General features: G+C 52.3%; 1 protein-coding gene and 1 long non-coding RNA gene across 8 annotated transcripts; one reads left to right on the forward strand and one right to left on the reverse strand.

Moving 5' to 3' along the window:
* Positions 1-843: 843 nt before the first annotated feature.
* THNSL2 (threonine synthase like 2) lies at positions 844-18,218 on the reverse strand. Of its 7 annotated transcripts, none has more exons than XR_011386497.1 (9): positions 18,072-18,211; positions 14,788-15,022; positions 13,069-13,263; positions 12,189-12,341; positions 8,719-8,949; positions 4,626-4,774; positions 4,392-4,517; positions 1,768-2,095; positions 844-1,441 (listed from the first exon to the last, which is right to left on the reverse strand). XR_011386497.1 is itself a non-coding variant. In XM_051842684.2 (9 exons), the coding sequence occupies exons 2-9, from the start codon at positions 15,008-15,010 to the stop codon at positions 1,216-1,218; spliced, it is 1,455 nt and encodes a 484-aa protein (XP_051698644.2). In that variant the 5' UTR covers positions 15,011-15,022; positions 18,072-18,218; the 3' UTR covers positions 844-1,215. The 7 variants fall into 7 exon arrangements, 5 of the variants coding, with proteins under 5 accessions (XP_051698644.2, XP_051698643.2, XP_069924916.1 ...); XR_011386498.1 differs by having other exon boundaries at positions 844-1,444; XM_051842684.2 differs by having other exon boundaries at positions 1,768-1,919; positions 18,072-18,218.
* On the forward strand, positions 17,764-24,406 carry LOC138848566 (uncharacterized). The gene is made up of 2 exons (XR_011386500.1): positions 17,764-18,012; positions 23,979-24,406. It is a non-coding gene; the product is annotated as an uncharacterized lncRNA (long non-coding RNA).
* The last annotated feature ends 259 nt before the right edge of the window (positions 24,407-24,665 follow it).

The following is a 24,665-nucleotide window of genomic DNA, read 5'->3' on the forward strand; positions in this document are numbered from 1 at the left end:
ATCCAGCTTCAGCCTGTTGCAGGCATCTGGGGGAGGGAGATTGCGGTTTCTGCCTCTAAAATAAATGAGACTCAATTTGCCTCATTTAAAAATAACTAAACCAGAACATTTTCATGGGCCTCCCACAGCGTGGTGAGCCTGAGCACCGGGCCTACTGTGCCTGACGGGAAACAGCCGGGTTTCCATCAGCGCGTTTCAGAAATGAAGTGCCGAGCCCACAAAGGCCATTCCCCTGGGAACACTCCCCCCACCCTCCTGTGGCTCCAGCCTCCCGCCTTTCCCGCCTATTGTGCAAAGCCACGCTTCCCTGGGGACTTCCTCAGTTGCGGAGTCGTCTGGCTTCTCGGGCAGTCCCTGGGCAGCGCACAGAGGCAGGGCCTGCGCGTTCTGCTGTGGGGTGGCGCTGGACAGAGGACAGCCCAGTGCGTTCAGACCTGGGCTGGGGGAGCGGGTTCTGGACCTCAGACGCCCACCGGGTCATGGCACAGCAGCCCTCAGAGTGGGGCAATACTGACCTCTAGTGGCCAAAGAATCCGTCTGCCCTGCACCTGCCTCCCCTGCCTTCCAGAGGGACCCCACCCCCCCACTCGGGGTCCACGGCCAGAGGCTTGCCTTATTAACATTTGTTGTCTGTCCAAAACTACTCTGTATCCCCACAGGCTCAGAACCCTGTAGCGCACTCCTGGGTCTGCCGACCTGGCCGACACCATCACTCCCAGGCCACTTGCGCCCTCCTGCCCTGCTGCCCCCTCAAGGCTCCGCAGCCCTCAGCACCCCCACCCAGCAACCCACCCATCACGTTCCTGCAGCTCCGCCGGGAAAGGATCCGCCCTCGGGACGCACTTCAACTCCATCACACCCAACAGGTGCTTCTATTGCAGGGACAGGGTGTGCCAGGCCTCCCGGATCCAGCTTTGGGGTCAGATACACTCAGGTACAGAGACTGTCAGGCCCCAAGGCTGCACTGAGGTAGTGAGCAGCCCCCAGCTTCACAGGTCTGGGGTCCGAAGCCCCTGGAGACCAGGCTGACTCTGCACTCCAAGATATTCCTTTGCAGGCCTGGACAGCAGTGGTCACCACCTCCCCCGTGCCCAGGCACAGCGCGGCCACAGCACACAGGGCAGCCAGGGAACAGAGCAAAACCAGCTGAGCCGAGACCCCTGGCTGTCAATGGAGAAGGTCATGTCCATGTCGAGGAGGCCAACCCCAAGCCGGCTACTGGGAGGCTGGCAGGGGGTGGCTCCCCCACCGCCGGCTGATGTCCTCCACGGTGGCCCGAAGCATCAGCGTCCAGTCGTCTTCTCTCCGCATCATGGTGCAGCGTGTCTCCTTGTGCTCCAGGGCCAGGATCTCGGCGGGAGTCTCGGGGCTCAGCCCCGCAGCCAGGACAGCTTCTGGGAACTTGGCCGCAGAAGCAGGTGCCAGACAGCACTGGGGGACGCTGCTGGTGAAGAGGGGGCAGAGGGGAGCAGTGAGAGAATGGGGGAGGGGTCGGAAAGGAAGGAGAAGGCACAGGGGAGAGGAGGGTGCGTGGAAGAAAGACAGGTGGGCCATGCCTTGCCCTCACCTGGCCAAGTACTCAGGCGGCTGCAGGCCCAGCACAGCCACCCCCACCCCGAGCTGTCCCGGGAGGTCTCTCTCACTTCCTCTTCCGGTCCACGGTTCCACCCAGCACCCTTTCCCCACAACCCTGTCTCCCCTGCGTGGGGAAGACCAGGACCCTTGCAAGTCACAGGGCCCCAGTGACCGCGACTCTGTGGCCCATACCTGGGCTGCTGCCCTGCTGTCTGTCGGTAATGGCAGCTCACGGCTACGGCCGAGTGAGGGCACAGCAAGTACCGGTTCTCGTCCCAGCAGCGGCGCATGGTCTGAGTGATGGCCGCATCCGATACTGACTCCGATGTCACAGCTTCTGAAAGCTGAGTGGGTCGGAGCGGTGGGAATCAGGGTTGGGGGAGCAGGAAAAGAGGACCGGCAGCCCACGAGCACCACGCAGCCAGACACACACCAGGAGCCCCAGGCAAAGGCTCCAATGGAGTGGCTGGTTCCGCTCAGAGTCAAATCTCATTTCCCAGGTTTGAGCTGATGCACTCACCTGGAGGAAGGAGACATGTGAGCTTTAGGTCAATAAATTGAGTTGGAATATGACTCACTAATCAGCACATTAGCATTCAGTCTTGCTCAGCAACCTGACCCAACACAGGGTAGGGGCACCCAAGTATTTCTGGTGCCCATTTTATTTATTTACTTATTTATTTATTTACGATTTGCTTACTTATTTGAAAGTCAGAGTTACAGAGAAGGGGAGAGTCAGAGAGATCTTCCATCTGCTAGTTCACTCCCCAGTTGGCCACAAAAGCCAGAGCTGCACTGATCCAAAGCCAGGAGCCAGGAGCTTCTTCCGGGTCTCCCAGGTGGGTGGCAGGGGCCTAAGCACTTGGGCCATCTTCTGCTGCTTTCCCAGGTGCATTAGCAGAGAGCTGGATCGGAAGTGGAACAGCCAGGACAGGAAGCAGCGCCCACGTGGGATGCCAGGGTCCCAGGCAGCAGCTTTACCTGCCACAGCGCCGCCCACCTGGTGCCTGTTGTTGGTGTACCCCTCTCCTGCGTGTGTGAGAACCCCTGTCAGTTCCCACCCAGCTTTGCAGCACTTCCTCTGGGAAGGCTCCCTGCTACTCCTACACAGGAAGACCCCGTCTCTGTACTGCCCCCGTGTGGCTGGCTTATTTGATCATTCTCTGAAAACACACTGCCCACTTATAATAAGCCAAACACCCTGCATATACTCGACTGTCACAGAGATCGTGAGATGTTGTGAATCCTTTGTGCAGCCATCTCCCCATACTGGAGTTCACAGAAGGTGAGCAATGCATTTTGTCTTTCTGTCTCCAGCACCTGGCAGAGTTCCTGGCTCATAGTGGATATATAGGAGGGAGGGAGGGAGGGAAGTCATGCCAGCAAAGCAGGCATCTCCTAAATGTTGAGCCAGGGAGGGAATGAAGCAGAGGACTTGCCTTTTCTCCTTCTCTCTGTAACTCCATCTTTCAAGTAAACAAATAAATCTTAAAAAAAAAATCAAGAGGAAGCTGGGATTAAGCCCACCACCTGTGATGCCAGCATCCCACATGGGTACTGATTCTTGTCCCAGCTGCTCCATTTATGATCCAGCTCCCTGATAATACACCTGGGAAAGCAGTAGAAGGTTGGGGCTTGGCACTGTGGTGCTGTGGGTTAAAGCCCCAGCCTGCCGCGCTGGCCTCCCATAAGGGCGCCCGTTTGAGTCCCAGCTGCTTCTCTTCCAATCCAGTTCTCTGCTATGGCCTGGGAAAGCAGTAGAAGATGGCCCAAATCCTTGGGCCCCTGCACCTACGTGGGAGACCTAGAAGAAACTCCTGGTTTCAGATTGGCCAAGCTCCAACTGCTGTGGCCAGCTGGGGAGTGAACCAGCGGATGGAAGACCTCCTTTCTCTCTCTCTCTCTTTCTCTGCCTCTACCTCTTTCTGTAACTCTGTATTTCAAATAAATAAAATAATTCTTTAAAAAAAAAAAAGAAGTAGAAGATGGCCCAAGTCCTTGGGCCCCTACACCCACGTGGGAAACCTGGAAGAAGCTCCTGGCTTCAGCCGTTGAGGCCCTCTGGGAAGTGAACCAGCAGATGGAAGAGCTGTTGCTGTCTCTCTCTCTCTCTCTCTCTCTCTCTGCCTTTTAAATAAATAAATTAAAAAAAAATAAAGAGTGTTAGGCTGGTTACAGCTGGTAGAGAGGTCGCAGTCACTTTAGGCATACACAGCTCTGCTGACCACTTACTGGGAATATGTTAGAGAAAATTGAACGTAGTCCTCCAGATCCTATTTTTTAAACTTAAAATGCAAGCAATCGGCACTAGATTGCATTAAAACAAAGGCAACCCTTCCTAATTAGAATCCTACCACTCTGGGGACAGGAAAAGGCTCAACAGCACAATGGCCTCTGCCCTCCTGGGGGGCGGAGCAGCCTCCAGTTGTCCAGCTGGACGGTTATAAATTCCCAACCCAAAACAAAACTTCTGGTAGCTCTCCTAACAAGTCCTCCAGCCACCCAACATGCCTCGATGCATCCACTGACTTAATTTCACAGTCCCTGCGAGGGAGGCCTTCTTATTCCCACACCACAGATGAGGAAGTTGAGGCAGAGTTTAGGAAACTGGCCCAGCGTCTCACCTCTGGCTGAGGACTGAGGCCCCTGCCCCCAGACCATGCTCTCTACTGCAATCAATGAACCCATATAAAATGACTGTAGAAGCACCCAGCTCACCCCAGGGAGCCAGGAAACAGACCCCAGACCCCCAACCCCCTCCTCTTGTATGTGGCTGCACCCTTGCCCTTCTCTGTGCCGGCTGGGCAGTGACTGACCTTGCTGTGTAGTTCCTTGGGTAGTTTTAGCCCTTGCGTCTTTTCAAACTGCTCCATGAGGGCCCTTGTCACCTGGCTGTCAGAGCCAGAGAGCAGCCAGAAAATCCTCTCCATGTTGTAGGGAACCTGGGCAGAAAGGCAGAGTCCTGGGGGCCATGTGGATCTCAGCCCCGTGCAGCTCCACCCACCCAACAGCCGGGCCAGACTCTCGCCCCTCCCCATCGCTCGGCCCACCTGGATGTCCATAGCCGATGCCAAGGTTGGTGTGACAGCGGCAGACAGAGAGAAGTCCCCCTGCTGGACAGCCCTGTGGATGATGTCATTGCGGTTCACTGCCACCACCAGGCGGATCGGCAGGCCCATCTTCTGAGCGATGCACCCCGCTGAAGGCAAGAGGGGACAACACGGGTTATTTCAGAAGCAAAAGAGAAAGGAATACAATTTGACTTGGTCAGAGTTAAGGAACTTTTGTCCCTTTTAAAGCTTTTGTGCTTCAAGACCCCCCCAAAATTGAAAAGATAATTGAGGATGGGAAAAACATTTGCAAATGTTGTATCTGATGAGGGCCCTGTGTCCTGACTACATGAACAAATCTTACAAATCAACAATAAAAACACAAAGAACTCAATTACAAATTGGGCAAACATGGACAGCATTGTGGCACAGCAGGTAAAGCCACCACCTACAACTCGGGCATCCCATGCGGGTGCCTGCCTGTTCATATCCCAGTTGCTTCACTTCCAATCCAGCTCTCTGCTTATGGCCCAAGAAAGCAGTGGAAGATGGCCCCTGCACCCATATGGGAGACCCGGAGGAAGCTCCTGGCTCTTGGCTTTGGCTTGGCCCAATACTGGCCATTGTGGCCATCTGGGGAGTGAACCAGCAGATGGAAGATCTCTCTCTCTCTCTCTCTCTCTGTCTGTCTCTCTTTTTCTGTGTGTATATAACTCTGCTTTTCAAATAAACAAATAAATCTTTTAAAAATATTTATTTATTTATTTGAAAGTCAAAGTTACACAGAGAAAGAGAGGCAGAAAGAGAGAGGTCTTCCATCCACTGGTTCAGTCCCCAATTGGCCACAACGGCTAGAGCTGTGTCGACCAGAAGCCAGGAGCTAGGAGTTTCTTCCAGGTCTCCCATGTGGGTGCAGGGGCCCAAGAACTTGGGCCATCTTCTACTGCTTTCCCAGACCATAGCAGAGAGCTGGATCAGAAGTGAACCAGCTGGGTCTCGAACCGGCGCCCATATGGGATTCCAGCACTGCAGGTAGTGGCTTTACCTGCTATGCCACAGCGCTGGCCCCAACAAATAAATCTTTAAAAACAAAGTGGGCAAATGATTTGAATAGTCATTTCCTCAAAGAAAATATACAGACGGCCCATGGACATATCAAGACACTCAACATCATTAGCCATCAGGGAAACAAAAATCCAACTGACAGTGAGACACCACTTCACATTCACTATTGGCTAAAATAAAAAAGACAATCACAAGTGTTGGCAGGGATGCAGAGAAGCTGGAAACTTCTACGTGGCTGGTGGGGACGTCAAATGGTGCAGCTACTTTGGAGAACCATCTAACAGTTTCTTGAAATGTTAAGCTTAGAGTTACCATACAGCCCAGCAATTCCACTCCAATCACACACCAAGAGAAATGAAAGGTAGGGTCATGCAAAAACTGACATACAAATGTTCACAGCAGCAATTTTCATAACAACCAAATGTCCACCCACTGCTGTGTTGATAAACGAATGCGATACATCCACACAACAGAACAAGTCCCTGGGTGACCCCTGGAAACACTATGCTAAGTGAAAGCAAGCAGATGCAAGGACTACATGTTAAACGATTCCATTTATAAAACGTCCAGCATAGGAAAGTATACGGAGAATAAAGACTAGGGGAGTGGGGCCACCTCGGGCTGTAGGGGGAACAGAACGAGGAGGAAATGAGAAGCGACTGCTAATGGGTACAGGGCTTATTTTTAGGGTGATGTAAACGTTTTAACATCCATGTGGGGATGGTTACACAAACATGTAAACACGAGAGTACTTAAAAAAAAAAACACAGAAAAGGGAATTAAACGATGTCTATTTTGCAGCAAAAAATTTTTGAAATCTATGCACACAAGTCTTCAAGAAGTTCATGAGCACACATATTATGAAAAATCTATGCACTGATTTCACAATTTTTTGTACTCAATAAATATCTTTTAATTCCATTTCTCCATTAACTTTTTGAAATACTCTTGTATACTAAAAAACATTGAATTATACACTTATAAAAGATTTGTTGTTTATGTGTTTGAACAGCAGACTGATGGAGAGAGAGGAAGAGACAAAGAGAGAGAGAAAGAGAATCTTCCATGCTCTGGTTCACTCCCCAGATGTCTACAACAGCCAGGGCTGGGCCAGGCCAAAGCCAGGAGCCAGGAGCTCCAACTGCGTCTCCCACGTGGATGGCAAGGACTCAAGGACTTGCACGATCTTCAGCTGCTTTCCCAGGTGCATCAGCAGGGAGCTGGATTGGAAGCGAAGCAGCGAGGACTCCACCCAGTGCTCATGGGGGATGTGGCATCACAACCAGCAGCTTAACCTGCTGTGCCAAAATGCCTGCCCCAAAATGAACACTTTGAAATTTATTTATTTACTTATTTAAAAGGAAGAGTTACAGAGAGAGGAGGAGACACACACACATGCACATACACACACACATAGAGCGAGAGCGAGAAAGGAGATCTTCCATCTGCTAGTTCACTCCCCAAATGGCCCCAATGGCCAGGGCTGGGCCAGGCTGAAGCCAGGAGCCAGGAGCTTCTCCCAGGTCTCCCTCGTGGGTGCAGGAGTCCAGGGACTTGGGCCACCTTCTGCTGTTCTCCCAGGACATAGCAGAGAGCTGGATTAGGAGTGGAGCAGCCGGGACTCGAACTGGCGCCCACATGGGATGCTAGCACTGCAGGCAGTGGCTTTACCCGCTATGCCACAGCGCCAGCCCCACAGCTTGGGGATGATAAGAACTGTTGTTCTGCTAGTGGCAGAAGTCAAGAAGCTTTCTAGGCACTGAGGTGCTTTTGTGGCCTCACCTACACCCCCCATGGTGCCCACAGACACAATGCCACTGATAGAATGGTCAGAAACAGTAGCAGCCATTGGGCTCCTGAGTTGGAGGGGCCACAGGCTCTGCATTGCTTGCCTTGTAACCCCGGCTCAGCCACTGGTCAGAGACAAGTGGACTGACTCCTCTTCGTCTCCCTTTCCTCATTATAAACCGGAAACAGGAGTACAGTCAGGATTCAACCAATCATGGAGCGAACATACTGGAAAAAAAGCCGCATCTCTGTTGAACAGGGGCAGACCTTTTTCTTGTCACTGTTCCCTTCAAGGAACAGTACAACAGTGGCTTACACAGCCTTTGGCTTGCATTCGGTGTCAGAAGCAATCTAGAGATGATTTCAAGTCTACGGGAGGATTGCAGAGGTTCCGTACAAACACCACGCCATTTGTTAAAGGGACTTGAGCGGCTGTGGGATTTGGGACCAGCGGCAGGGGGCAGGGAGGTCTCAGAGGCCATTCCCTGTGCGTACCAAGGGACAGCTGCCAAGCTCTTCTTCAGAGGCACGTGTCAAGATTACATGAGTTAACGCCTGGGAAGCACAGCAAGTGCGCAGAATATTAACGGGTATTGGAGGAATCGACCTCCGTGCCACACAGCACTGTAGCCTTCCAAAGGTGCAGAGGCACACTCGGATTTTACTTGCTCCCGCAGCAGGCCTGAGGGATGTGAGAACCAACGCAGCCTCCTGTCCGCGGCTGAGGCACTGAGCCTAGGAGACCGCCCCACAGTCATTCAGCTGGGGAAAGGGGGGCGGGGGCTGAGCTGGGGCCAGAACCCTAAGTCCAGAGCTCTCTGCCTCTCACACGTGTCTGGGCCGCGTGTCCAGGAATGGGAACACCTTGTGTCAATCAAGCCACGTGTCCCCACAGAGGGCAGCTGTCCAAGACAGGGAGTGAAGTCCGTGTTTCTGGGGTAGGGCTCTGCCAGCCGGGCACAGCAGCTGACCCTTGCCCTCGCCCGTCCACACTTCACTGAGCGAGTCAAGCACCCAGGTCTGGCTGTCGGGGTTTGCAGGTGCTCACCCACGGACCCTCTCCCCTGCAGCAAGAGCCCAAAATGCACCCCCTCCCCCACCCCAGGAAGTCAGGGGTAAACTCTTCCGGGAGCTCCTACAGTCTGCGTTTCCATAGCCTTCAGAACTTCTCTTCACAGCTGGAAGGAAGCAGGTGTTTTTCGGGAAAGCCCCTGGTGCCCCTCCCCCCCAACCTGCTTACCTGTGACATTACCAGCAGCTCCCGTGGGCACGACCACCTCCACAGGGGGCAGAGGGTGCGTGTCCAGGGAGGCCGCACACTGGAAGTACGCGTAGAAGTGGTGGGCCATCTGCACGAGGACCCGCGCCCAGTTGATGGAATTCAGGCTCAGCAGGTTGTGCTGCCTCGCGAAAGCGGCGTCGGCGAACACGGCCTTGATGGGCTCGTCGAGCTCGTCACTGGTCCCCTCCACTGTCAGGGGAGACGGGAGGCCGGGTGACTCAGGGCCGGGAAGAAGCCCCGGGGGCCGGGTCCTGCCTGTGACAGGCCCTCCCAGGCTGAGCCCGGGGCACCTGGGACTCTCGCTCAGCCGCGGTTCCTTCACTTTCCCATGGGTTGGCCCGGCTGGCCAGAGGCAACATCAAGCAGTTCAAGGACAGAAACCACGTCTTACATCCCTGCGTTCCTGAACACCTGCCCTTGCTTGAGAGAAGGAAAAAATGTCGCAGGGACGGTGCTGTGGGGCAGCAGCTAAGTGTCCACTTGCAGCGCCGCCATCCCATGTGGGCGCCGGTTGTCTCTGCTGAGCTTAGGGTGTGAACAGTCACTATTCCCATGTGGTCTGCCCCTCTGCACCCCTTTAGATCACAGGGTGAGTGTTCTGCCCACTGCGCCTGCGTGGCAGGTAAGCTTGCGTGGGCAGAAGGTGCCCTCCCTGAAGCTGAGTATGTACAGTAATTTAATTTATGGGTGAATTATTGGGTAAGTTTATGGGTAAATTAACTGTCCACTAGTCCGAGTTATACCCCACAAACCAGCTCAAACCAGCAATCAAACCAATATCGAGTCTTATCTGCTATCTGCGTCTATTTCACCCTTGGATCTATACTTGTAGGGGAGGGGGCTGAAGTGGACAGGGGAAATCACCAGTCTAGACAGTTAGGCTGTCCTTCACCACTGGGTGGCGCCAACTCCTGATCCACTCGTGAACCCTTCATGGGTGATCCTACCCCTTGCTAGAAGGAGCCAATTAATGCCTGGCAGTCCCAGGGGGGTCAAGGGTCGGCTCCAAGATGGGAATATCACTCAGTTCAGGTCCATGAGATGTAAGAGGAGGACTGTTGGAGTTCTAGCAACAAATTTTCACTGAATTCAAGAAAGCGACATAGGAAGAGAGAGACCTGGTACCTTGAGTGACCATCACACGGCCACAGAGGAATGAGCCTTAATACTGGGGAAGGCAGAGCAGAGAATGGGAAGAAGGTAGGCTTATGAAGGCAATGTCGAGTCACTGAATCAACTCCCTGGGAGCACACCGCACTTCTGGGCTGCCAGCTACAGAGCTGGAAAAATCCTCGTTTAAGCTGGCTGACTTGGATTTTCTGTTACTATCAGTCAAAAGCATTCCAAAGAATATAACTGATAAATACTTATCACTTGATTATTCTATACTTAGAAAGAACCAAATGTACAAAGTACATGGACATCGATGATTCTATAAACCCAATCAGTGGCCACACACCATAATCCAGTGGTCCATCCCTACTTCCTGAGTCCAAGTGCAAAACACTCAACAACTACTTTTCCGTCAGCTCCTGAATTAACCCACATCTTCCTTGAAGCCAGACCAGAAGGCTCCAGAAAGGAGAGGAACCTGGACAGTGCTATTTACAAACAGAACTGATTTTTTTTCAAAATCTGCTGCCTTATTTTCTTGAAACTCAGAACAGGTACAAAATAGCAATGTGCCTTTAGCTGCAGCAAGAACACATTTAGGACATCCTGCACTCATCACTACCTACGAGTCTGCCACGCTCTCCCATGGGCACCATTCTCCAACCCACGGGTCAAGAAGGAGCGTCAGGCCCTGCTTTGAAGTAGAGGCCCTCCAACAACCTGTGTACAAGGCAAGAAGGAAGGAGGTAGAGGGGCAGAAGTGCCCCACTGTGGTGCTAGGGAAAGACAGTCCTAGAGCCCTGAGTAGTGATGTCGGTGCTCGGGGCTATACAGGGACTTTCTTGGAGCCTGAGTGCTGTGCACTCAAATCTTGAAAAGGCTGCAAGGTAATGCAGCCGAGTACAGGTAATTGTGGAAGATTCTGCCAAAACCCACGATAGCAAAACCACAGACTTTACACCAGGATGTGTGCATCTGCTAATGACAAAGAGAAGAAAGGGCTTTTTGTTTGCCCTTAAACAAGGAGATAAAGGATATGCAGGCTCCTCCGGTGGGTAAGGTGTGCTCTGTGCTCCTTGACAATGTTCATGTTGGATAAAAGCATTTCTCTGGGCCGGCGCTGCGGCTCACTAGGCTAATCCTCCGCCTTGCAGAGCCGGCACACCGGGTTCTAGTCCCGGTCAGGGCGCCGGATTCTGTCCCGGTTGCCCCTCTTCCAGACCAGCTCTCTGCTGTGGCCCAGGAGTGCAGTGGAGGATGGCCCAAGTGCTTGGGCCCTGCACCCCATTGGAGGGTGAACCAATGGCAAAAGGAAGACCTTTCTCTCTGTCTCTCTCTCTCACTGCCCACTGTGCCTGTCCAAAAAAAAAAAAAAAAAAAAAAAAAAAAAGCATTTCTCTGTGAGATCATCTAAAGTGGTGGAAGGAATGTTTTCTGCCATTATACTTGCTGTCCTGTCAGTTAAGTGACCAAACCAGACCAGGCCAGGTGGACATCCTGCCCACAGTCACAAGAAAACCTCAGCCTCGACCCTCTGTGCTGTGCATATTCCTCCCCCAACCTGGAGGCCAACCTGGGCTCTCATGGAGTGTTGAGAGGTAGAAATCAAATGGACGGCTCTACCCATAGTCATCCCATCTTCCTCGACTCTCAGTCTCTGTAATGATCAAACCCATTAAGGAACAGAGAACCTGATATTAAAGGAGAAGGTTGTGTCTTTCTCCAAGCACAAAACGCTATGATTCTCAGGAGCTGGCTCAGCAAGGGGTATAACTCAAAATGGGTAGCTCTGTTTAAAATACTGGGATCTGCTAACTACATGCAGGGCTTGGCTGTTTCTGTATGGTAAGGGAGGGTGTGAATGGTCAACATGTAATAATAGGTACTTATTTAACATGTTTGCACCTTCTGAACTTCAGTGCCCTGGAACAAATCTCAAGTCACCTGGCTCAGGTTACGGCTCTACCTGGCTGCCTCCTACATGGTGCCGATAGGCTGAACCCGCTTGGAGCGACAGTCTTCAGGGTGTGTATGTAGATCTACACTCCCTAGGCTGTCTGTTAGTATTGGTTTATGCATCTGTGGCCTTGGTACCATAAGAGACCACACAGCCAGGATCCTGTCCAGAACCAAGCCAAGGCATATAAACCAACCTCAAAATATGTGTAAGGAAGAAAGGGAGGGAAAGAGACAGAGAGATGAGAAGGGAGGATGGCCAGTTAATCAACTGAGGGGTTTCGTCCCAGCCCACGTCCCCAGGCAGACCCAGTGCAGGCAGGGCCATGCCGCCCCGGGAGCCTCTGCACAGTACCCACCTCCAAACACATGCACATTCTCTTTGAGCACCGTCGTCATCTGCAGCTCCTGAATCTTGGAGCAGTGACCCTTGGGCAACAGGACAATGATGTCCACATTCTTTGCCCCTTGGACACTCTCAATGGCAGCACTCCCTGTGTCCCCGGAAGTTCCTGGATGAGAAGAAAGGGGACACCTCCTCTTTAAAATGAGAAGAATGGAAACACAAATTCTTATAGCATTTTTGTGCAAACACAGCAACATCTTCCTTCAAATACTTGGAGGACAGGGCCTTAGAATCTAACATACAGGCTGGCTTTATCGCACAGCGGGTTAAGCCACCACCTGCGATGCTGGTATCCCATTTGAGTGCCTGTTCAAGTCCCGGCTGCTCCACTTCCAATCCAGCTCCCTGCTAACACACCTGGGAAAGCAGCAGAAAATGGCCCAAGTGCTTGGGCCCCTGCCACCCTTGTGGGAGACCCAGATGGAGTTCCGGGCTCCTTGCTTCAGCCTGGCCTAGCTCTGGCCGTTGCAGCCATTTGGGGAGTGAACCAGTGGATGGAAGATATTTTCTCTCCCTGCTCCCTATAAAATCTGCTTTTCAAATAAATAAATAAATCTTTAAAAAAAAGGAACTTAACATGGAATCCACGAACCTCCAAGAGATGCATGGATAAAAGGGCATTGGTGAACGTGGTACCACTTATGTATTTGAAACTACTCTTCTGGAAGGCTCTGTAGCTTCCACCAGGCTGACACGGGGCTGTGGCCCAAGAAAAAGTTGGCAAGCTTTTTGTAGAAGACCAACACCACAGTCCCCAGGCCCCCGAGCCCTGCAGGCGGGTACCCTGCAGTCGGGGCATTGAGGCGCTCTGGGCTCAGGCCCACCACACACACCCACAATCACGGTGACGTGCTTGTCCCGCTTCTCCAGGAAGTACTGTAGGAACTGCGCCGTGCAGCACAGGGACAGGTCCTTAAACGCATAGGTGACGCCATGCCACAGCTCCAACACATTCAGCCCGTCCCTCAGCCTGGCCAGACGGACCACCTCTCTGAGACGGAATCTGCGGAAGGCCCGGTCGATCAGATCTGTGAGGGCAGCAGTGGAAGTCAGACATCGGGGAAGGACATTAGCTCTGTTTTCAAGTTCTCTCCCATTTGAATTTAAACTTTCCATCTCCTACTACCAGGCAAAAACAGCAGCAGTTTTTATCTTAGCTGATACCACCTATGAGTATAATTAAATAAACTCAGGTAAAAGTCTGGGGGCCAAAGTTGTAGCATAGCAGGTTGAGCCGCCACCTGCAACACTGGTATCCATTATGGACACTGGTTCCAAACCCAGCTGCTCCACTTCCGATCCAGCTCCCTGCTAATGTGCAGCGGATGATGGTCCAGGTACTTGGGCCCCTGCACCTACGTGGGAGACCCAGAAGAAGCTCCGAGCTCCTGGTTTTGGCCTGGCATAGCCCTGCCATTGCGGCCATTTGGGGAGTGAGCCAGCAGACAGAAGTGTGCTCTCTCTCTCTCTCCCTCTCTCTTTCTTTCTCTCTCTCTCTCTCTTTCTCTCTCTCTCTCCCCCCATCTTGTTCAAATGCACTCTGGTTCAGCAGGTCTGAGATTCCTAACAAGTGCCCAGGCAATGCCATCACTGCCGGTCACTGGGCCACACTCTGAGTGACCCTTTCTGCACCCCAACCACAAACAGCCACCATCACATTCTAGATGACATTTTTGCTATTCAAAGTGTGGTCCACGGACCAGCAGCACTAGTCTTCTCTGGGCACCTGAGAGAAATGCAGAATTCTCAGACCCACCCCAGACCTGCTAAATCAGCATCTGCTTTGTAACAAGACCCCAGGAGAAATCCACAGGCACACTGCATCTTGAGATGAGCTAGCTCAGGACATTCCTCTAGTCCCTTCTAGAATTAGCATTCAAAGAAATAAAACAGCAATCGGTATCTATTAAAGGAAATAAAACAGCAAGCTGGGGTCCAAGTGCTTTATATGCAGGAGGGAAACACTCAGACTCAAGATTGTGAAGTCCTTAGCCTTGAAGAGGCTTGTTGAAAATAAACAAGGGGCTGGAGCTGTGGCATAGCGGTAAAGCCGCCGCCTGCAGTGCCGTGCCGGCATCCCATATGGGCGCCGGTTCAAATCCCAGCTGCTCCACTTCCAATCCCTCTCTCTGCTATGACCTGGGAAAGCAGTAGAAGATGGCCCAAGTCCTTGGGCCTCTGCACCCGTGTGGGTGACACACACGAAGCTCCTGGCTCCTGGCTTTGGGATCAGCACAGCTCCGGCCATTGCAGCCATCTGGGGAGTGAACCAGCAGATGGAAGACCTCCCTCTCTCTCTCTCCCTCCCTCTCTCTCTGCCTTTCAAATAAATAAATCTTTTTTTCAAAAAATCAACTAAACAAATTCACTACAGATCATTTCAGCTTTCATCTCGCTGGAGGAGAGAACCTGGACATATGACCTCATTCTGAATATTTCCAATCCTACAGTCAGCAAGAATCCCCCGATTTTGGGAAAGGGGACCAGAGCCTTCCTAGAGACCGGGTAGTGGAGGCTGAGCTGGGGGAGGGGCCCGGGGCGGGGGTGCTCACCGTGTAAGTCATCCCTTGGGATGAGTTCGGGACCGATGAAGAGGGCACACAGCTCCTTCACCAAGCCGGGGTAGGAGAGCGTGCTCCACGCACGCAGGGTCTCCCTGTCCAGGTGTGGGAGCTCCTCCGGCATGAAGAGGCCGCCGTCAGGTGCATAGCCAGAGAAGAGGGCCCCCTCAAAGTCGACCCGGGGGGCCATCCCCCGGGTGCTGACGTACCACATGGTCCTGCGGGCCTGCAGGGGGACAGTCCAGAGGAACCTGCTCTCCAAGCGGCCAGCGCCCCGCAAGGTGAAGCCGAGGCACACACAGCCCCTCCCAGCCAGCCTCTGGTCCAGCCCACTTCCAAGTCTCACATGCCAGCTTCACCTGGGACTGTGCCAAGCGTGACCCCTCCCCTCAAAATGAGGTGATTCTACTGACCCACTAGCTCGGGAAAAGGGTAGTGGAGAATGCCAGGAAAAGAAAAAGCTTGGTCCTCACTGGTGAGAAAGGAAGCCTTGGGGCTGGGACAATTGCAACCCCCATTTCCATGCTGCTCTTGATATGGAGAACACCGATGCACCAGGTCATCCCCCCTTGAGGGCTGTCTGGGACCACTTCTCAGGACACAGCCACCTTTGAGAGTTACTTAGGGGGGCTGCCTAGAACCTACTGGTTCTCGACTCTGGTAGTTTGTTGGGTCAACTAGAAGCTTTGAAACTGGCACTTTCCTGGGGTCCCACCTGTGTCAATTACTCTCTAAATGAGAACCTCCTGGAGCGAACCGAAGGTGCAGCCAGCACTGAGACAGGTGAGCAGCTCCTCCTGGTTTGCCCAGGACTTGCCTGGTTTTAAAACTCATGGGCCCCCTGGGGCTGGCACTGTGGCACAGTGGGTTAATGCCCTGGCCTGAAGCGCCAATATCCCATATAGGCGCTGGTTCGAGACCTGGCTGCTCCAATTCCGATCTAGCTCTCTGCTATGGCCTGGGAAAGCAGTGGAAGATGGCCCAGGTCCTTGGGCCTCTGCACCGGCGTGGGAAACCCGGAAGAAGCTCCTGGCTCCTGGCTTTGGATTGGCACAGCTCTGGCCGTTGTGGCCAACTGGGGAGTGAACCAGCGGATGGAAGACCTCTCTCTCTCTCTCTCTCTCTCTCTCTCTCTGCCTCTCCTTTCTCTGTGTAACTCTGGCTTTCAAATAAATAAATAAGTCTTTAAAAAAAAATACTCATGGGCCCATGTCCCAGGAAACCACTCAATGTAGGCACACTGGGATCGTGGTCATCCTGGTTGATACCCTCTGGCCCTCCCTCTCAGCTGAACCCTAGAATACTTAGACATGTTGCCGTGCTGTCCTTCAAACTCTCTGGCCATGGTGAAGAGGGCCAGCATGGACCCAGAGCTTTCTGTTTCTCCCCGTGGGGAGCGTCCCAGGGCATGCTAGACCCACCCTCTGTCACAATGGCTCATCAGCTGGGTTCTCGGAAGCCAGGTGCCGGGCCAAGGAGCTGGCTTGCACTCTGAGTACCTTGCTCTGGACCATGGCAGTGAACTTAGGCGCTCTGGTTTTGAAGCCCCACAGTGACTCTGGGGATGAATTTGAACAGAAGTAGCTCTCAGTACCAGCTTGGAGTCTTGTGCAGAGGGTGGACGGCAACCCCTGCCCCTGGGGACAACTGCACCTGAAGCTCTCCACTGTAAGGAGAGGGAGCTGGCATTGACCTGGAGGAATTCTGGTTTCCTAGACTGTGGCTCTGACACCTGTGAGCCCAGCGTGAGTCCTGTGCGGGCTGCCCGGTCCCTCCTTGGCTACCTACAGATCCACCTGTATCCAATTTAGAGACAGAGACACGCTGACTCACCCAAATCATGAATCTCTCCAAACTGAGAGGGAACACTTGACACTGGGACGATGGAGAGACAAGCCAGAACTGTCTCTGACAAACTGGGACATGTGGTCACCCAGTATAGGACACCATTAACTCCAAAAGCCAACCCTACTGGATGAGCAATGAAGGCTCAAGGTTTCACAAAACAGAACCAGGGTCGGGGGCCAGGGCCTGGCTGCGCCCTCAATAAAGACAGGGGTTTCTGTGGCAAGAGAATGCAATGCAAACTGCCCAAGACCTTGGAGTCTGGCCAGGCCACTTCATAGGACCTGACCAGAGAAAATGCTACAAGCAGGCTGCCAAAGAGCCTGCTGCAAGGAGTGAGGGCAGGGACAGGGACTTGCAGGCGCAGCAAAATAAAACGTATGTGGAATGGCCCTGGTGGAGCACACCACAGCCAGGGCACTGGAGCCTCCGTGGGTCTCCCAGATTTGGGAGGATGTGGACATATCTGCCCTCAACAGGACCCAGGCTCATGCTCCTCACGGGGCAGACTGTCCCCGTGTTGTCCAAGGACTTCCAGGGACACCATCCCCAGGACAAAGCCACAGACACCTCCCAGAGAGCCCGCCTATCTGTGGATTCCACTCCCCAGGAGTCAACCAAGTGCGGATGGAAAATTCCCCTCCCCTCCGCCCCCAAACCTGGGCCTGCACTGAACATGCAGAGACTTTGTTCTTTGTCCTTACTCCCTCAACAATACGGCGAAGCGACCCGCATAGCATTTACCCCGTGTTGGGTGTTGCAGGTCATCTAGCGACGACTACAGCCTAGGGGGGAGGAGGGGATACAGGCCAACGCTGGGCCGTGTTACATAAGGGTCTCCACCATCCATGCATCTCTGGAATCCACCTGCACCTCCCATACCGAGGGAGGGCTGTGCACTTCCTCGGCTTCAACCTAAGGTCAGCCACACAGAAGCCCAGGAGGGGTGACACTGAGGAAGAAAGCCAGGCCTTGTACTGGCCTGGTGCGCGGGGACCCAGCCCCATGGCTTCGGGAGTAAGCCAGTGATTTCTCCCACGTGGCTCCTCTGGGCCGGATCCCAGCAGAAAATCTGCCAATAAAAGGAGAATGCAAAGCAAAGGGAATAGACGCCCGGGGAAGCCAAGAGCCCCTGAGAAGGCCTGGGGCAGGGCCTCGTCGCCAGCTGGGTGGAGGCGGGACCGGCTGTCGAGCCCTTCCGGAGTGTGCACGGGCCTTGGGCTCCACTCCAGGCTCCTGAGCCCCCAACGGCGCCGCGCAGCCCTCTCAGCTTCCGACAGGAAGCTGCGGGAACCCGCAGAAGCTGCAAAGCCCGGGAGGCCGAAGCTGCAAGCCCGGGCGCCCGAGCCTGCGCGGGGGAGGCGCGGCGCGGTTCGTGAACGTGACCCGGCCGGAGGGACGCGGAGGGCAGAGGGTGGGCGCGCGGTTACCGGGTGCGGGGCGCGGTGGGGACGGCTCCGCAGCACACTGGCCTTCGGGCTTCCGGCGGGAACAGGCAGCGGCGGCCGGCGAGGGCGGCGCGGGGCGGAGGAAGGGGCGTGGGAGGCGGCGACAGCGGCCGGGAGAAGGCCAGAGAGGAGTCGCTGGGTCCTCCGGGTGCTGTCCTTATTCTCCCCGCTTCTTTGGCCTTCATGGCTCTGTTTGCAAAAACCCAAACGGGGCAAATTCTGTGTTTCTCTGAGGATAGGTGATGTCGACCTAGCTCAGAAATTCTCTATAGCAAACCATTTTTATTAAGCTCAGATCTATTCTAAAATAACACACACTCCCATTCATTTCTAAGAAAAAAAGCAAGAATTTGGACAAAAAGGCACTCCAAGTGTCCCTGGATATGCAGTCATGGTCCTGCGTCCCACCCCACAGGTGACAAGGTTTGGGTTGCTGGATGGACAGGAGGGGGAGAGAGAGAGAGAGAGAGAGAGAGAGAGAGAGAGAGAGAGACTGACTGCTGTCACTGCTCAGCTGCTGGGCGGAGTGGCCCGGCTCAGGCCGGGGCGGGCACTCCTCACAGACATTCATACAGAGGTCATGGGACCCTTCTAGAATGGTATTGGCCAGACAGACAGGGACCCCCAAAAGATGTCTGTCCCCTCCTTCAGATGAGCTACTTCTCAGAGGCCAGGGAAACGGAGGCCTGAGGCAAAAAAAAAAAATGCCTTCAGAGTCCAAGTTTGTTCCAGTGTGCGTGTGCCAGGCTAACAGCACCCGCCACAGCGACAGAAAAGCCCGCCCAAGCTTCTCCCAGGAGGTCCTCTGCCCGCCTCAGGCCCCTCATCCGCCTGTTCTGCGGGTGAGGGGAGGCCCCAGCCCGTCTGTGGAGTGTTAGCTGATTCCCTAGGACAGAGAGGGGTCTCTGCCCAGAAACTTGACGGCAGTGCAGTCACAGACGGTAGACTCCTGGCTGGCCCAGAGGAAGACGGTGTTCTGCAATGCAAGTTAGGCTGCGTCGACATTTAGCTCCTGTAGGGTGAAAATGTGCTCCCCCACCCCACCCCCTTGTCTTAGAGTGCTTAGCATGTGACAAAGACACTGGGCTCTAGGTTTTCTGTATGGAGTTATTTTTTAGTTGGAAGGGCAGAGAGACAGCGTTGTTGTGGGCATAAACATGCTCATGTTTTTCCAGGCCCTTGTCTCACGCAAAGATGAGATTTTTTTTTTTTTTTTTTGACAGGCAGAGTGGACAGTGAGAGAGAGAGAGACAGAGAGAAAGGTCTTCCTTTGCCGTTGGTTTACCCTCCAATGGCCGCCGCGGCTGGCGCACTGCGGCCGGCGCACCGTGCTGATCCAATGGCAGGAGCCAGGTGCTTCTCCTGGTCTCCCATGGGGTGCAGGGCCCAAGCACTTGGGCCATCCTCCACTGCACTCCCTGGCCACAGCAGCGAGCTGGCCTGGAAGAGGGGCAACCGGGACAGAATCCGGCACCCCAACCGGGACTAGAACCCGGTGTGCCAGCTCTGCAAGGCGGAGGATTAGCTTAGTGAGCCACGGCGCTGGCCAGATGAGATTTCTAAGTGCAGTATAAGGTATATCGGTAGGAGAGAAGGTAAACGCATACGTGGGAGTGTGGGTTGCCCCACAAGGGGACATACCCATTATGAGTGCGCCAGAGGATTGCCCCAAAGGGGGAGGGGGAGGGAGAAGAGAGGGGGCGCCTGAGAGGCTCCTCCAGCCCCGGTCTGCAGCAAACAGAGAGCTCTCCCCGGTGGCTGGCCTCTTGTATGAGGTAGGGGGTGGTGCCCCCACATTCAGGAAGCCACCTGGGTTAGCCAAAGCCAGGAGCTCAAAACTCAATCCAGGTCTCCCCCATAGACGGCAGGGACTCAAGTGTTTGAGCCATCCTTGGCTGCCTCCCTAGATGCACATTAGCAGGAAGCTGGAATGAAGATCAGAGCCCGACTCAGCTTCCCAGGCAGTGGCTTAACTGCTGTGCCAAAGAGTTAGTTACTAGAGCCCTCGCTAAGGATTAGGGGACACGCAGGATCTGGGCTGCTGGAGAGGAAAGGAACCTTCCAGAAGCCCTGCAGATTCAGGGCAGAGGCTAGAGCGCAGGCCTGGGCAGAAGAGAGGGAGGATGGCGCTGCCGGTCAGGACACACCTGTTCTCTCTGAGCATTGGTGCCCGCTTACACTGACCGTCATCGTGTCACCGCCTGTGTGTGGTGGGCGCTTGAGGAGCTGGTCACTCTATGCTCCGGAACCACCCTCAGATCCCTCTTGAGTTCCTGACTCTGTAACAAGGGTTCCAAGTGCATGACCCCGAATGATCAAGCAAAAGCTGACTGGCATTATTTTAACTGCCATGTTGCTGAAATAGATAAATTGATGCTAAAATTTGTATGGAAACACAAGAGAACCAGAATAGCCAAAACAGTCTTGAGAGAGAAAGCAAAGTGGGAGGACTTACACTTCACAATTGTATTTTTAATTTTCTTCTAAAGTTTTGTTTATTTTCATCTATATGAAAGGTAGAACAACAGAGAAGGAGGGGAGAGAGCAGCGAGAGAGGCTTTACATATGCTGATTTACTCTCTCTTTTTATATATTGTATTCTTTTTCTTTTAATGTTTATTTATTTGAAAGTCAGAGTTACAGAGAGAGAGAAGGAGAAGCAGAGAGTGAGAGAAGAGAAAGAGGTCTTCCATCTTCCATCTGATGGTTCACTCCCCAGTTGATTTTGTTTTTTTTGACAGGTAGAGTTATAGACAGTGAGAGAGAGACAGAGAGAAAGGTCTTCCTTCCATTGGCTCACTCCCCAAATGGCCGCTACGGCTGGCACTGCGCCGATCCAAAGTCAGGAGTCAGGTGCTTCCTCTTGGTCTCCCATGCGGGTGCAGGGCCCAAGCACTTGGGCAGCCTCCACTGCACTCCTGGGCCACAGCAGAGAGCTGGACTGGAAGAGGGGCAACCAGGACAGAACTGGTGCCCCAACCGGGACTAGAACCTGGGTGCCAGCGCCGCAGGCAGAGGATTAGCCCAGTGAGCCGCGGCGCCGGCCAACCCAGTTGATTTTTGGAAAGGATGTCAAGACCCTTGAGTGGGGAAAAAATAGCAATAATTAATAATCAGACAACTGATCATATGCAAATACATGAATTAGAACCCCTCCCTCATACCATATGCAAAAATTAGCTCAAAATAGGTCCAAAGATCTAAATGCAAGTACTAAAACTATGAAACTCTTAAAACACAGATTTCAATGTATAACCGTGGATTAGGCAACAGTTTCTTAGACGTGACTCCAAAAATGCACACAGCAACAGGGAAACAGATAAATCGAGCTTCATCAAAATTAAAACTTTTGTTGTGCATGAAAGGACTCTATTAAGAAAGTGAAAAGACGGATTTAAAATGGGAGAAGCTCCTTGCAGATCACAAGTCTGGTAAAGAGTCTAGCTTCCAGAATAGGTGAGAGCTCCTACAGCTCATTAATAAAAAGACAGCCTTAATCTTCTTTAAGGTAGAACCTAGCATTTTATTTAGATCTTCATTAAACTGTTGGAATTGAGAACCAGACATACGTAATAAACCTCCAAAAATAGATCCTGAAAGGCACTTTCTGCTTAGGGCAAGCAGTCATGGATGTAGCATGTAAACAAGCTGGCTTCTCTGTACCACACCAGCCAAGTCCGCTTGCTCCATGGCCAGCCGCACCAGCTCTGCCCTCCCTTCCGGTAACACCAGCCAGACCCCCTGTAGGTCTAACCCAAGGTTTTTCTGTAGGACACCTTGGCCTACCTGGGAATGCTGGAAACATGTTGTTAAAGGAATCATGGTGTTGAGAGAGAAAGAAAAATCTTTTAAAAGCTGCCATCTGAGGAGATGGCTTCTCTGTACTTACGCCATCCCCCAGAATACAATAAATAAGCAATTAGAAAATGTTCAAGTATGAAGGGATTGCCTCCTCCCCGCCAAAAGCACTGCTCTCTGAAGGAAGCTGGTTTCTCTGTAGCCACACCAGCTGTTCAGAAAGCTCATTGGACCTGGTTTTGAAAATAAAACAAAGTTAAAACCCTGGGAGGAGTTATTGTGCAGTGTGGAGTACTCGGTCTTTCTTATAAAGAAAAAAAAAGTTATCTGGTACCAAAGTGTGCAACCTACAGACCCTCGGGGACTGCCCTGTGACTTCTCTGTATGACGTCACAAGGGTGCCAAGTGCCTGTTTGCTAGAGCTAGGAGTTGGCGAGGTTTGGCTAGTGCTGAAACCATGCACAGGATTGGTGTACTAAATAAAAACTTTATTACGTACGTCCTCCAAAAGACAGCTGACAGTGGAGAGATTTGATTTGGTGCTGTTAGAGGTGGCCGTTAGAGCATGAGCACCAGGAAAGTGAAGACAACCTAATTCTAAAGCGGGCAAAGGATTTAAAGAGACATTTCTCTAGAGAAATACAAATGGGCTATAAGCACATTAAAAAATGCTCAATATTATTAGACATTAGGGAAGTATAAATCAAAACTACAATACAATCAAATACCATTTTGCAGCTACTGGACTGGCTAGAAAAAATAAAGTGAAATAGTATCAAACGTGTGGTGAAATTGGCACCCTTATACATTACTGGTGCAGATATAAAATGGAAAAGAATTTGGCAATTCTTCAAATTGTTAGAAATAGAATTCCTATGTGACCCAGCAATTCTATTCCTAGATACACCCTCAAGAGAATTAAAAATATTTTATTATACGTGAGAGATTGTCATTGCAGCCCAGCAAGGTAGGCTATTATTTGAGATGCCTATTTGAATCTTGGCTACCCTGTGCTTCCCATCCAACTTTCTGCAAATGAGCCTGGGAAGACAGCAGATGATGGCCCAAGAACTTGGGTTCCTGTCATCCATGTGGGAGACCTAGATGAGGTGCCTGGCTTCTGGCTTCAACCTGGCCCAGCTCCAGCTATTGCAGCCATCTGGGAGTGAGCCAGTGGATAGAATCAATCTCTCTCTCTCTCTCTCTCTCTCTCCCTCCCTCGCTCCCTCCCTCCCTCTTCACCTCTCTATCAGCCTGACCCAGCTCTGGCTGTTGTGGGCATTTGGGGAGCGAGCCACTAGAAGGAAGATATCTCTGTCTGTCTCTCCCCCGTCTCTCTATCTCTCTCTCTATATATCACTCTGGTTTTCAAATAAATAAATATATATTTTTTTAAAAAATACTGTACATAGCAATACTATTCATAGTAGACAAAATGTCCCAAACCCCAAATGTCCATAATTGATGAGTGGCTAAACAAATTGTGTGATAGCCACACATTGGGCTATCACTCAGCCATAAAAGGAATGGAGTACCGAAATACACTGTGACGCGGATGAACCTGGGAAACATTATGGCTACGTGAAAGAAGCCTGACTCAAAAGGCTGCATGTTGTATGGTTCTGTTTACATGAAATGTTCAGAAAAGGCAACAGCACGGCGATCACACGTCTGTTAGTGGTTGTCAGGGGCACGTCTGTGAGTGGTTGTCAGGGGCACGTCTGTGAGTGGTTGTCAGGGGCACGTCTGTGAGTGGTTGTCAGGGGCTGGGGCAGAGAGAACCAGGAAGCGACAGCTGATGAACCCAGGGCTGGTACCAAAAGTCTGGGTCTTGTCAACAGTGCCAAATCAGAATAATGCAGACAAGGTCTGAGGGTAAGGAGAAGAGAAATTGATCGCATCGACAGAACGAGGAGGTAGCAGATGGACGTCTCAGGAGAGTCCCTCCTCCTGAATGAAGACAGTTCTCGGGGAAGCTGTGCTGGGAGCCCGACTAATAACACGCCAGGAATTTGAGATAAGACGTACGCAGCCGAACCTGGAGCTGAGTGCGGGTCCAATAACTGGCTGGTTTTTTCATACCTTTCAAAGGTCAGTGCGGTTTCTTGAGCTACATGCTAAAGGAGAGCTGATGGCTTGATCTGACCGCAGGTGGAAGGTAACAGCTCCTTCTGCAGGGGTGAGTAGCTACAAAACACTGTTTGGCTGCCATCTGAAAGAGGCAGAGCACTGTGCTGACATTCCAGTGTTTCATTAACCAGGGAGGCCCACTCGCCCTGAGGTCTGTGACCAGTCAGGTGGATTGTGCCCTTAACCACCCGCACCCCACTACACCCTGTTCCAGGAGTAAAAGGTTCTGGAATTAGATAATGTGAATTTACTAAAATCCATGGAATCATACACATTAGAAGGGTGGATTTTTATGCTGTGTGAATTATATTGTAATTTGAAATACGCAAAAAATAAGAAAACTGATTGGCTAGGAGTTAAGGCACAATATCCAGATGCCTAGAGAGGAAGGATTTTTTTAAAAATAATTTACTGATTTGAGAAGCAGACTTACAGATAGAGAGAGGGAGAGATGGAGAGAGGTCTTCCACTCACTGGTTCCCTCCCCAAATGGCTGCAATGGCTGGAGCTGGGCTAATCCAAAGCCAGGGGCCATCTTCCACAGCCATTGGCAGGGAGCTGTATTGGAAGTAGAGCAGATGGAACTCAAACTGGCATCCGTATGGGATGCCAGCACCACAGGCAGAGGCTTAACCTACTACGCCACAG

This window comes from Oryctolagus cuniculus, chromosome 2, assembly GCF_964237555.1.
Source record: "Oryctolagus cuniculus chromosome 2, mOryCun1.1, whole genome shotgun sequence".
Lineage (NCBI taxonomy): Eukaryota > Metazoa > Chordata > Mammalia > Lagomorpha > Leporidae > Oryctolagus > Oryctolagus cuniculus.

Excerpts from the sequence above, each read along its gene's own strand:
- THNSL2 (XM_051842683.2), bottom strand. The coding sequence starts at position 15,010 with ATGTGGTACGTCAGCACCCGGGGGATGGCCCCCCGGGTCGACTTTGAG. Across the intron at positions 4,518-4,625 it reads CATCGGCTATGGACATCCAG|GTTCCCTACAACATGGAGAG; the intron begins GTGGGCCGAGCG and ends CTTTCTGCCCAG. Across the intron at positions 1,920-4,391 it reads CCAAGGAACTACACAGCAAG|CTTTCAGAAGCTGTGACATC; the intron begins GTCAGTCACTGC and ends CGACCCACTCAG.